The 13,356-nt window shown below is 34.3% G+C and overlaps 1 protein-coding gene across 2 annotated transcripts in view; it reads right to left on the bottom strand.

Annotated features, from left to right (window-relative positions):
- The window catches only part of LOC145276998 (threonine--tRNA ligase 1, cytoplasmic-like), a 78,204-nt gene extending 68,786 nt beyond the window's left edge, over positions 1–9,418 (bottom strand). The window contains exon 1 of one of the 2 annotated variants that reach the window (XM_080128579.1): positions 9,128–9,418. In XM_080128579.1, coding sequence (XP_079984705.1) covers positions 9,128–9,196 — 69 coding nt within the window. In that variant the 5' untranslated portion in view covers positions 9,197–9,418. Of the gene's footprint in view, positions 1–8,999 lie in introns of both variants that reach the window. The other variant, XM_080128578.1, reaches the window with a different exon arrangement.
- Between the last annotated feature and the right edge of the window lie 3,938 nt (positions 9,419–13,356).

The following is a 13,356-nucleotide window of genomic DNA, read 5'->3' as shown; positions in this document are numbered from 1 at the left end:
TCGCTTTGTCCAGTGAATGGTATATGCGTTCAGAGATTACAGTGAGGATGTCTGCCGTAGAACGGGCTTGTCTAAATCCATATTGTTGGTCGGTCAGAAGTTTAGCATCTGTAAGGTGCTGGACTAGAGCATGGTTAATTAAAGCCTCAAATATTTTGGCAAAAAGTGGGAGGAGGCTAATAGGGCGATAATTTAATGGGTCAGTTCTTTCGCCAGAATTCTTGAATACTGGTACCACAGAAGCAGTTTTCCAACAGCCCGGAAAGCAAAGTTTATTAAGTTGTTAGGTGAAAGTACAGAAAGTTAATCAACAAAGCCCCTTTCTGATGTTAAGACTATTTCCGCACGGCTCGAAAACTGCATGAGTTCATAATTTTAACTGGTACTTATTCAGATTGGCATTGATAAACAAAAATTAAAACTTATATTGTACCTAGTTGTCACGAAATGAAGATTTTGTATTCCAAAAATTATGCAAAATCTATAGAGCGAGATCAAAGATGTATTTTGTATAGTAGGTTTTTTATTTACAAAAAAACAAATTTGCCATTTTGGTTAACCTGTATGGATAGGGTCCCGCCTCATTCTGAGTTCAGGGGAAAATTTTCTGACGTGAGCGTCAGAAATTTCGTGAAAAATATTGAATAATTCCATCCCGTCTTTCCAAGCTTATAACTACTCGAAAAATGTAATTCAAGCCCTAATTTTTTTTTCAATTAAAAGGAGCAAGGACCAAGGTTTCATTAAAAAAAACAAAAAAAAAAAACATGTTTTTTTTTTTAAAAAAGGTTTTAAACTTCGGACTTTACAGGTAAATTAAAAAAAAACACTACTTTTTTGTTTTAAATTTGAATATATTATTTATTGATCATTTATCTTGAATTTGTGATATATAAAACTTTGGTGAGTAAATTATTTACTTTTTAATAGATACTTGAAAATGGGGGGGAGGGCGTGAATTTAAAAAAAAACGTTTGTCTAAAATATTATATTCGGAAAGAGCATAAAATTTCATATTGACATTGAAAATATCGTAAAAATTGAATCAATAGAAAAATTTTGATTTTTGAAGTTTAAAAATTGAAAAATACTGAGCTCGTAAAATTCAATTAATTTCATTACCGTTTTTTTTTTTTAAATGAAAAAAAATATTTCTATTACTTTTAAAACAACTTTTATTAGTTTATTTTGGAAGTATAATCGGATAACCTTTACGGAGATGGTCCCAACGTCCGCCTCGTTCTGAGCTCAGGGAGAGGCCGTCTGACGTAGGCGGTGTCGAGGCAGAAAGTTACCCCTTCAATAAAGTGCCCAGTTGTTAACTTAAGGAGAAAAAAACCCGTTCCAATAATTAGAATTTTTATTTTTTTTTTATTTTAAACAGTTCAAATAATTAGAATTTAAAAACAAAAAAACAGTCCACATGATTAGAATAGTTCCATGTGGTTAGTTAACCCTGTAAAATTCTGTGATTTGTTTCAAAATATTTGTAAAAGCATCTGTCTGTGACATATTGCATATTTTAGGGTTAGGGTAATTTTCTGCCTCGACACCGCCTACGTCAGACGGCCTCTCCCCAAACTCAGAACGAGGCGGACGTCGGGACCATCTCCGTAAAGGGATAACCGTATAATCCATAAAGAAAATAAAATCCCACTTTTTAACAGAGAAATTACCATTTTTTATTTTTAATATTTTATTCACAGTTTCGTGTTAGGGGTGTCAAAAATTCCTACAAAAATTCTGATACACCTACATGAGCGGTGTCGAGGCGAAAAATTACCCCTTCAATAAAGTGCAGAGTTGTTAACTTACGACAAAAAAAAAAAAAAAAAAAAAAGTTCAAATAATTAGAATTTTTTTTTATTTTCACAGTTCAAATAATAGTAAATATCCAGATACGCTACTACAGAACACGGACCACTCTAATTAGGTATCCCAAACTGGCCTAGTTTAGGTGCGAAAACTAGTAAAGTAAAATTTCCCTTAACTTTAACTTGCGATATCTCGTTTGTTTTTTGGGTTATTTTGATATGGTTTTGATTTAAATAAAATTTAATCTTTTGTCTTTATAGATATATAATTCTTTTTCTTGTGTCTTTAATAGTTTTTTTTTTCAGGATTTTTCAAGTTATGCCTCTAATTTTGGTAAATGTCGCTTTATTTTTTACACAAAAAAAATGTTGATGTTTTTCAAATTTGTTGCGCTTCATATTGTGAGTCTCTAAGTATATAAAAATGGTATCATTTTAAAGAAAAAAGGTCACTTAATAACATGGCGAGGTTATTAAAAGGTTATAAGTGGTTTTTCTAAAAAAAAGATCCAACTTGAAAACTTCAGTGAAAGAAGCATGAAAGAAATTTTATAGTAAGAATTCCGAAAAAGGCATTGTTTTGTAGAGGAATATCTCCTCTTTAATAATCTGTTGGTGTCATGTTTATGGCCCCATAAATCAAGGAGCACACACTAATAAAAGTTGGGGTACCTACAGAGATTTTCAACTTAATGTCAGAGAGACCAATTATCAACTGTCAGCTAGCCAGTAGCCACACAGCAGCACAACGTACTGACTGACTGAACTGAAAAACATAAACAACTTGTTTCACTATGGACTTACCAAAGTTCTTAGGTGAGTTTGTTTTTTCTTTATTATTTAAAAGTTATAGAAAGATATTTTTTTAATTAATATTTTTAAAACGTCATTAAAAAAAAAAAATGAAAATTTACAATTTAAAAAATAATGCCACTTTATTTTCTATAGCTTTTTTCAAACTTTCATATGTTCTTTCATCGCTTTCTCCTTCGGTTACGGTTGGATAAACTTCAGCATTGTTAGATTATTTTAATTAAATTAATTAATAAAACCGTGTACAAAACATTTTTAGTTGTGTGGGACTGACGGAAACTTTTATTTTTTTTCGGTTGGATAAACTTTAGCACTGTTAAATTATTTTAATTAAATTCCATAAACAAAACGTTCGGCTAGTGACTTATGACGATAAAGTATATGTTTTTGTTATTGTTCAGAAACATAAGTTTTTTTAATTATGAAAAAAAAAAAAAAATTATTCAAAATAAATTACTTAAAATAAGCATTTACTAATTTTTTGTTTCTTTGTTTTGGATTCGTAAAACATGTCAACATTTACGTTTTGTAGAAAAAAACTGACTAAATATAAAAACTCAGTTCCAAGGCTATATATTAGCAAATATATTAAATTATTTTGTCCTAAAATTTGAAAATAATTAAATAAAAACTTTTTATGTCAGCATTAACAGAAATTGTGACAGAACGCATATTAATTTTTTTTTTTGTCGTAACCCGTACATACTCATAAACAATAAAAGTGGTTGCAGGACAGAATGGCTGGCATTCTGCAGCAAAGAAGGGTACCAATCTCAAATCACAAGTTATCGGGCAAATAGGTTTAATTCTCTATTTGAAAATGCCCTGGCAATATATCACCATAAAGAGCACATAAAATTATTTTTATGTGTTTGCAACATCTTGCAATATGAAATTACAGAGTGTTTTGGCTGACATTTCTGATGAGAGACTACATTCCCTACTTGCTGCAGTTGGTTTGCTGAACATTAATTTGACCAAACCTTTCTGGAAACTTGTTAACAGCACTGTTCAGTATGTTGACTTCCATCACTATATCAAGAAAATGGCTCTAAGTTTAGAATGCTGGATCAACAATCCCCAGTTGTTATTAAAATCTGACTGTAAAGGTGTATTTAATGGGGAATTCTTTGAGGAAGGCAATGTGTCTCTCTGTATTAGTCTCACAGCCCCTGAACTTGTTTTAGAATGTTTGCGCAAGATACTTAGTTCCTCATTGTCACTAAGCACCAGTTGCATGACTTTTTAGAAGGCAGTGCTTTTGGAAAAGATGTAGATCAGGAGACGAGAGATGCCTTGAAGAGCTGCCCTTTAACAAATCTGTCAGGTGAGCATGCCTTTGGAGATTTAGATTTTAGCATGCAAACAAAACGACATGCATCACTACATAATCGATCATCTTCAAATATGCTTAAGCGCAATCGGACAACAGCTTGGTTGGAAGTAATACCATCAACAAAGAGGCAATCCATTCTGAGCATCTCCAGAAAACATGCAAAACATTTGCGACAAAAACATGCACAACAAGAAGCCCTTGTGAAACTTTGTGTCCAAGAAAAAATTGCACAAAATGAAAGATTAAAGAAGGAAAAAGAACGTCAAGCTGCTGCTGAGAAAGAGAGAATTATTAACTCTGTTATTAAGCATGATGGTCCAGTGAAATCTGATAAACAGATAAAAAAAAATTTCAGAAAGTGGTTTGGAAGCACTCAAAGACCAATTGAGATACCTCAAGGTTGTTTTAGGTGTCAAAATCAACACCAGTGGAAATAAAGTTCAACTGGAAGCTGCTCTCTCTGACTACTTGAAAAGAAATCCAATTGATTCATCTCCACCTCCACCAAAGGAACAAAAAATGTCTTCCCTAAGTGAATCTGCTGAACATTCAGATAACTCCTGCAGTTGTGATGAAGATCCATCTCAGGATATCTTCAGTTATGAACATCAAGGACAATAGGTAGCTGTCTACTATGACACCAACTTTTACATTGGCCAAGTCATTGATATTATATCTGCATCCAATGCTGTAGTAAAATTTTTAATGCAAACAAAAAGTAGAAAAGATTATTTTCGATGGCCTTTATCAGATGACATTGCACAAGTAGAGTCAGCATTTGTCTACAGATGGGATTTTGAGGTAATGCCAGTTTAAAGTGATGGTAGGATTTGGAGGGTTCCTGAGATATCTACCATAGCAGAAGCCTATGAAAGAATTCTGAGAGAAGATCGATAAGAAAGGAATTGTAGTAAGACCTAAAATATCTTTCTTACTTGTGTTTTAAGTTAAGTTTTTCAATGTTAAAAAAAAATGATTTGTGCCTTTTTTTTGTATAAAAAATCTCTAAATATTATTGTCATCGGTGCTTTTTTGGCGAGTTTAAATTTCCCAAAGTAAAAGTATTTCTGTGGCAAAAAGTTTTGTTATTAGAAACAAGGCAACCATTTTTTTGAATTCCTCACCCCAAAATTAGTAAAGTTGCAAAGTTTCAAGCTTCTACCACCAATGGTTACAGTTTTATAGCAATTTCAGTAACATATACTTTTGACTCATTTTTTTTACCTTTTTTGCCCTTTTTACAAAATTGCCTGTTTGACTGCTTTTACATGGTCCACAATTGAGTGGTTTTATCAATTTATAATTAAAAGAAAGAATTATCTTGATCTCTAATGTGTTTTGAATCATACTAAGAAGAATCAATACATTAGCTATTAAAATGAAATTGATATGAACAGTTAAAGTTGCATTTCCGTGTCGTATTTTCACTATTTTCGCGTTGATAGAGGGATTTTGCCTGTGTTTAAGTTGGTTTTATCTAATATTTATTGCCTAAATTTGTATTAATTTTCATCTACTACAAGATGACATTACATTTATAAGGATTTTTCACTTGTTAGTAGCTTACATTTTTAGTTATAGACTATGAAATTTGGCTTCTCGGCCACGATAGCAAATTTCAACTTTCCGAAAAACTTTGAATGATCATAACTTGATGGCTAATTGACCTACCAAAATAAATTTGGTATTTTTGTAAATGGTTTACAAAAATCTACATGCCCACATTACTTTTTTTTAGATATGATAAAAATAAAATTTTGGTTTGGGATACCTACTCTAATTTTTTTTTTTATAGGTAATTGAGGTCGCTGACAACGAATCTGAGAGTCAAACTTAGGGCAAATTTACCGTTTGCATGGTATTAACCCCCGAACCCACAAATAACTTTCCACCATTTTGCAGCTTCCGTGTGCGCTGCATCATGAACGCCGGCTTGCTTCACCTAGCAAACTGCCTTCTCACATGGCGTACCAATCAAAAAATTATGGACTGACATTTTTTTTTAATGACTTACAGTTAAAGAAAAGTACAACAAATTGGGGGACTTTTTTTTTTTTGTCTCGCGTAGTTTTTAATGTGGTTTACAAAGACATAAGCACCAAACATCTTTATGTTTTTCATTCTTTTTTTGCGGGAGGGGGATTCAATTATAGAACTTATGTGGCTTAATAGGTGCTTCTGCAGTTTAGTTAAATGTTTTTCCGTAAGTAACACACCGACATCACATCCAAAAAGTGCTATAATGTATTTTTGAAAATTAGAAAATTCTATGTCCTGGAAAAAAAAATCCCCTCCCCCCAACGTAGTTTGCTTGGTGAAGCCGTCGTTTATGCTACAGCGTGCATGCGCGTAGCATAAACGGAAGCTGCAAAATGGTGGAAAGTAGTTCGTGGGTTCAGGGGTAAATACCATGCAAACGGTAAATTTGCCCCAAGTTTGACTATCAGATTCGTTGTCAGCGACCTCAATTACCTCTAAAAAAAACAAATTAGAATGGTCGGTGTTCTGTAGTAGCGTATCTGGATATTTACCCAAATAATTAGAAATTTTAAAAAATAAACAGTTCAAATAATTTGTATTTTTTACCCCCTTATAAATTCCACAAATAATTACAATTTTTGGTATACCTAATTTTTTTTTTAATTCAACAGTTCAAATAATAAGAAATAAAAAAAATTCTGTTGTATCATGCGGCGCATGCACCCTCAGTTATATTTTCTTTTCGTTATGACACTCACTTTCATCTATCTCCACAATTATTCTGGGGCCCCTTAATTTTGTTGGGATTGCTAATAATTTCTTCATATGAAGGGCATCTCCAACAATAATTTTTGTTTGTTCTTTTCGTAAGATGTTATTTTCTCGTAAGAAAATTCTCATTGTAACAACTCCAAAATTTACTCATGCTTGTCAAATCCATACTGAAGGGTTTTAGGGTTATGGAAATTTTCTGCCTCGACACCGCTTACGTCAGACGGCTTTTCCCCAAACTCAGGACGTCGGGACCCTATCCGTACAGATTAACCCTCGTTTTTTTTTTTGTTTTTTTTTACCTATAAGTGACAGAGGAGGCTATATTTTACTAGAAAACACAAGAAGGGGAGGTAATTAGTGATTATTTTGACAGTTTCCGAGTGCATTTGGGTTGTCTGCCCTTGTCCATCGATTCTTTGAACGCTTTTCAAACCTTTATCGAAACAGATAAAATTTGATTTTTCTTGAATAATAATAATAATAATAATAACTACTGGATCAAATTACGTGATTTGGGAAATTTTTCATCTTCGTAAATGATGGATATTTTTGTATTTTCTTTAATTATAAATGCCGCCGTAAGTGCTAATCTGAATAAACACCTTGTAACTAGTAAATTATGAGCTTGTTGAGTTATCGTTTTTTCGTATCTGGTTCGGTTTCGTTTTCGACTTGTTCAAAAAGATGGACATTATACTTTTGCGGCTTAGATTTTATTTTAGCGTTACAGTACACGTGTATGATGAAACTTGCTATTTTTTTTTTTTTTTTTTTTTTTTACTTAAAATATGGCTAAAGGAAGCAAAGTCGTTACGACGTTACAACCCATTTCACTCTAATTTACCTTCTCGATTAAACTAAAGTATCTGTTGTGTAGTGGAGGAGAGATTTTTACATTGAGGCAATTTTTATTTTTGTCCCAATTCACCAATTAAAATCTGATCTTGTGTCTAAATCTGCCCTCGTGAGCAGTGAAGTAAATAAAGCCTGAACTTGTAAAGATTGGCCATCCAAAAGATTTCAGTTCTTATGAAGTTTGTTCCGACTATTGATGAAAAAAAAATCAAGTGCTTCTTGTTAAGATAGAGTCGACAGATTTGTGCTTTTAAGCAAAAATAACTACTTGTCATGTCCAGAATGATATATAAAAAAAAACAAAAAACAAAAAACGATTATTCATCGAGTATAAAATTATTTATAGTTAAAAGTAAACTATCTTAAACACCAAAAAATCAAATTAGTCCTGGAAAGCGCGAAAGCAGCATACGATTTGAAAGCCAACATTTCGTGTGTGTGTGTGTGTGTGTGTGTATGTGTATGTGTGTGTGTGTGCGTGCTCATAGACACGTACAGAATTTGAACAAAACTAAGTCGAACTAAATCTAAAACTTAGGTTTAGGGTTAATTTATAGTTAGGGTAAAAAAAACACTTCTGTTCAAATCCTGTACAAGTACTATTTTTTGAGAAGCTATTTTGGTACTTGTGCAATGTGCATACTGCATCGTGGTTACCGCGTTGAAAATATAACAGGATTATTTATTCTTAACATAAGGAGGGGAGGGTGCTGTCTGTTACTATTCTGTACTCTCACTTGATTTAATACACAAATGTATCGTAAAAATTGAATGAAGTAAAAAAAAAAAAAAAAAAAAAAAAAATACTATTTCAAAAATAGCCCGGTAACATAGATGCATAAGCACCACATATTTTAGCCTTTAACTATTGACATGCTTAATGTTAACTGCTTTTTGCACGGATTTCAAATCAAATGCTCGGTTATTCAGGACTGATTCTAGATTCTCCGTCGATACTCGGAACTAACTACGTAATTACTTAAATCCCCTGCGTGCCGATTCCTGTAGGGGTCGGACATTGAAAGTTTAACACGTATGATAATTTACTTGCCTTTATACTCTCTGCAGAGTAAAAAAAAAAAAAAAAAAAAGTCAGTTGTTAAATTCCAGCCTCCCCTTCAAAAAAAAAAAAAATGAGGGGGCACACTGAATTAGAACACACGTGTAAGGTAATTAAAAAATATGTAATAAATCATTTACTTAGAATATGTACAAAAAAAACCTCTCATCTTCCCTGATTCAGTGATGTTTTCTTTTTCAATAACAACAAAAAAAGAATTTAAAATTAATTACTTCTTTGCTTATTTCTAGAATAAAGTAAAACGAAACTAATGAAGTTGCCGGTAATTTAAGAAAAAAAGAGAGAAAAAAAAGTGACTAAATCTAAAATAAAAGTCAACATCACACGATGTTAGAAAACAACGAACCCTATTGTAAGTCTTTGCATATCTCACTCCTATTCGTTGCGAGAGACGGGAAAGACGAATCCAAGATAGCATTTTTTGTTTCTAACAAAAATAAGTAATAATTCAAAACGTTACAGAATCCTCCATGCCTTTTTATCCGTGTTATTCAGATTAATCTGGTCCATGGATTTCGTAAGTTCGTCTGGTTGGTCAGCCATGTTGTTTTACAGATCAGAACTGCGCATGTCAGTAACTCAAGGGAAATAACTCTGAATAACTCTAGAAAAATTTCATCATTTCCGGTTGAATAAAGTGAAGTGGCCATGTCTAATCGAATACTTCAAACACCTTTACACGTAAGCGAAGGCAAATATTGCGTATGACAATTGATCTATTTACATTACCCCACATCCCACTCAACTCTAAAAGATTCCTTTATTAACAAAAAAAAATCACTAAGCGTGTAAGGGTGGGGAGTATTGAAAAGGGAAATAACTGAATAACATTTCCTGTTTCTGAAACTATAACATTGACATGGGCTCCATTTTTCTACAGGTAAACGCTAATTTAACGTGTTTCGCCGACAAGTTCCTATTTACTTGTTATCCCACGAGGACAAAGATAGACATAAGGTCGGTGTTGGATGTAGGAACATTCCAGCTTCTCAAAAAAGGGTAACTCTGGATTGGAACAAAAATAGAATCTGCCTCAAGTTAGTAGCAGGACAGATACTACACTTTGAAATATTTATTTGTACAAAAGATAAAAAAATTTACCTTTCAGCAAATTAGACAAAAGGCCATTCAAAAGCAAGGGAAAATGGATGTCATTGATCATCCTTTGTCACCATGACTAGAAAATGTCTATCCTACTGTTAACAAGAATCATAAATCACCATAATACCACATTTACTATAGGGGACGTCCTACTTAAAATTAACCAAATCATTAAAAATTTTTATTGAAAATAAATACCTTATACTACACTTTGATCTTAGCCAAAAGGCCAAGAAATCAAATCGCTATTAGCTACTGTTTGTAAACCAATTATTTTTGTTGCTAAAATACTGTTTTTAGTAACACTAAGTTAATTTCATGGTCTGGTCTGAGTTTTGACCAACGCTTGGGCGATGTCAGTGCAACACTTGGGCAGCATCAGTGCAATGCTGAGCACCGCTACTACTCCAGTCATCAGGGTGATCAGTCCTACAACTAAGAAAGTAGACACAAGCAAAAAGGTAACAGCAATGACAAAGAAGAAAAAAAAAACTCAGATGAACAATTGTAAAAAAAATAGAAGTTGTGATTATTGCACTATAAATACAAGTGGAAACAGTGTAGAAGAATTGGCGGAAATCATTAGATGATGTCCTCATATGTAGGAAGGTTGAAAGATAGGGAACTGGAATTTGGACAGCAGGAAGGAATGTTTCCAGGACGTGGGCAGCAGGAAAGAACTGGATTGACAGGAATGGTGAAACTGGATCCTGGACAGCATGAGATGACTTCACACGGAGATTGCAGTAGTCATTCTGGAGGTGTATGAAAATGCCTCAAGTATGTCCTTTCCATGTGAGCATGGCCAAGAGCTGGATTATTAGGAACAGGAGCAGCTGTAGCAGTGGTTGTACGAATAAGCTGAAGCACTTAACTGAGCTAGAGCAGGCACTACTAGAAGGAAATGAAGCAGGAGCTGCTTGAAGGAGCAATTGGAAAGTGTTGGAGTAGACACTGCTGGAGGGAGCTGATGCAGATACTGTAGGAACCAGCTGGGGCCACTGGAAGGAGTTGGTGCAAGAGTTGCAGGAAAGAACTGGAGGAAAGAACCACTGAAAGGACCTGGAGCAGAAACCGCTAAAGTCAGAACAGGAACAGCTGTCAGAGTCAGAGAAGGAGTAGGTCCTTTCCATGTGAGCATGGCTAAGAGCTGGATTGACAAAAATAGGAGCTGCTGGAACATAAAGCTGGAGCAATAGTTGCATGAATGAGCTGAAGCAAGAACCACTTAACTGAGCTAGAACAGGCACTACTGAAAGCAAATGAAGCAGAAGCTGCCTGAAGGAGCTGCTGGAATGTTCTGGAGCAAACACTGCCGACAGGAGCTAATGCAGGTGCTTTAAGAAAAAGCTGGAGCCATTGGAAGGAGCTGGTGCAGGAGCTGCACAAAAGAGATGGAGCAGAAACTGCAAGAAGGAGCTGGATGAGAGAGCCACTGAAGGAGCTGAAACAGAAACCAGAGTCAGACCAGGAATAGGAACTAGAGATACAAGCTGGAATAAGGTGGATGGAGCAGGAAGCAGAGTGTGAAAGTTTGATAGTATTAAGTAAGATGAGGTGCTTTCATTTTGATTGCTATTGCTACTGTTGAAACTGTTGGTGTTTTTGGCTTCTGGGTTTGACAACTGCGCATTCAGTCAAAAGTGGAAGCTTTCTGATCCCAACCCCCATTGGCTGGGTCAAAACTTGCTTAATCTATTTTTGAATGGATATGTTAGATTTGGTGAATCCTCAAAAGAAACAAATGACTGGAATTAACTGTATTAAAAAAATATCTATGGTGTTAGTTGACTGTGTTTATATGGTTTTCAGTCAAGTTTTGAAGTCAAATGTTTTCGTTTAATGTTAAAAATGAATGCTGGAAGCCATTATATGTGAATATTTGTGACTGTCAGAAAATGGCAAATTTTGTACTGTTCCATTACAGGCTTAGGTAGGATCAGATGAAAATTGTTGTTCTTTTAGGAGGGTGTGACTTAATACTAGTGTTTGGATGATTAATCAGAATCTGGAATCAGAAAAATCGGAGCTTTTAGGGGTATCAGAATCGGAATCGGAAAAATTTTCTGATGTTATAACTGATTGCTTATATTATCTTTTTTATTTGATTTTGATTTAAGAAACATGCTCCACTGTAAGACTAAAATCTCTAGATCACCCCCTCACAAGTGTGTTTTACGTTTGAGAAAACATAGGCACATTTAAGATGTATTTTTACAGTAATCGGGACAAAATAACACTGTCAAATTATTAACAAGGCAGTTTTCTTCGTCAATAAAATGGGTTCTAAAAGAGTACAATTACAGAACAGCTAGACAAAGGTAAAACTACCATCGAAATATCGAAAATGATAGGAAGGTACCATCAAACTGTGAAGAACTTTGTCAAGGACCCTATAAAGGTACGTAAGAGAGTTGATAAAGGTAAATCTAGAGTTGTTTCACGCCGTTCTCTACTCTAAATTAAACGTGAAGTTGTTAAGAACCCTGGGCTGACAATTCTAGAAGTCTTTAACCATGCTGGATTGAAGAATCTTGCAAAAAAATACTCGATATCGCCTTCTGAAAGAAATAGCAAAGTTTGTTAAGCTTGTGACAAAGCCTCCATTAAAGCAACATTAAATACAAAACCAATTGAAATGGGCCGAGGACAACATCAAAACAGAGTTTTCCAAGGTTTTTTTCACAGATGAAGTGCATGTCAATCTTGATGGCCCAGGTGGCTGGAGCAAGGGATGGGTCCTAGATGGACGACATCGTCATCAGCGTTTAAGGTGCGAACAAGGTGGTGGTGGGATAATGATTTGGCCTGGGATTATCAGAGGTACTTTAGTTGGTCTATAGGGAGTCCCAGAAGGCATAAAAAGAAGGAGCACTTTGAACTATGGCTGAAGAAGCAAAGGTTGACATTCCGCAGAACCATCATTTTTATGCAGGATAATGCTCCCTCGCATGCAGCAAACAAAAGCAAACAGTATTTGAACCAACTGGGTTCTCTGGGTTACGGAAGATGTAGTGGCCTGTGAATTCACCAGATTTGAACCCAATTGAGAACCTTTGGAGTATCATGAAGCGACGTCTCTATGCAAGTGGATGCCAAGTTAAGAGCAAAGATGTGTTGTGGGATGGTTTCCAAGAGGTATCGCGAGGAATAACTGTTGACGAAATCACAAATTTGACTAATTCTGTGGACCGTCGTTTAAAAGTCATTCATAAAAAAAGATTGCATATCCCCTACTAATTATGTCAACATAGAAATTGCTATGTAGTTATTGTGTTCTACGCATTTTTTCTAGTTCATTTAATGTTTGAAAATTATTTCAATAAAAAGTTATGGGTATATTGCATTTTTTTCTCAACCTCGTTAATAACTTGACACACTGAAATCAACAGATATTCCTATCTTTTGCCATAGTTTCACTAATACTGATTTAAATACTTTTATTTTCTGACTGGAGTAGCTGAATAGTATTGTAAGCGCTTTCTCAAAGTTTCATGGATTTTTATTCACTTGTTTCTTAACTATTTAAAAAAAAATGTGTTATATTCCTAAATACTTAGGAAATAAAGACAAACGTGAGTTACACCGAGTGGTATGTGTAA

This window comes from Euprymna scolopes, chromosome 5, assembly GCF_053919585.1.
Source record: "Euprymna scolopes isolate OS-2025 chromosome 5, ASM5391958v1, whole genome shotgun sequence".
Lineage (NCBI taxonomy): Eukaryota > Metazoa > Mollusca > Cephalopoda > Sepiida > Sepiolidae > Euprymna > Euprymna scolopes.
This window is presented reverse-complemented; position numbering and strand designations above follow the sequence as displayed.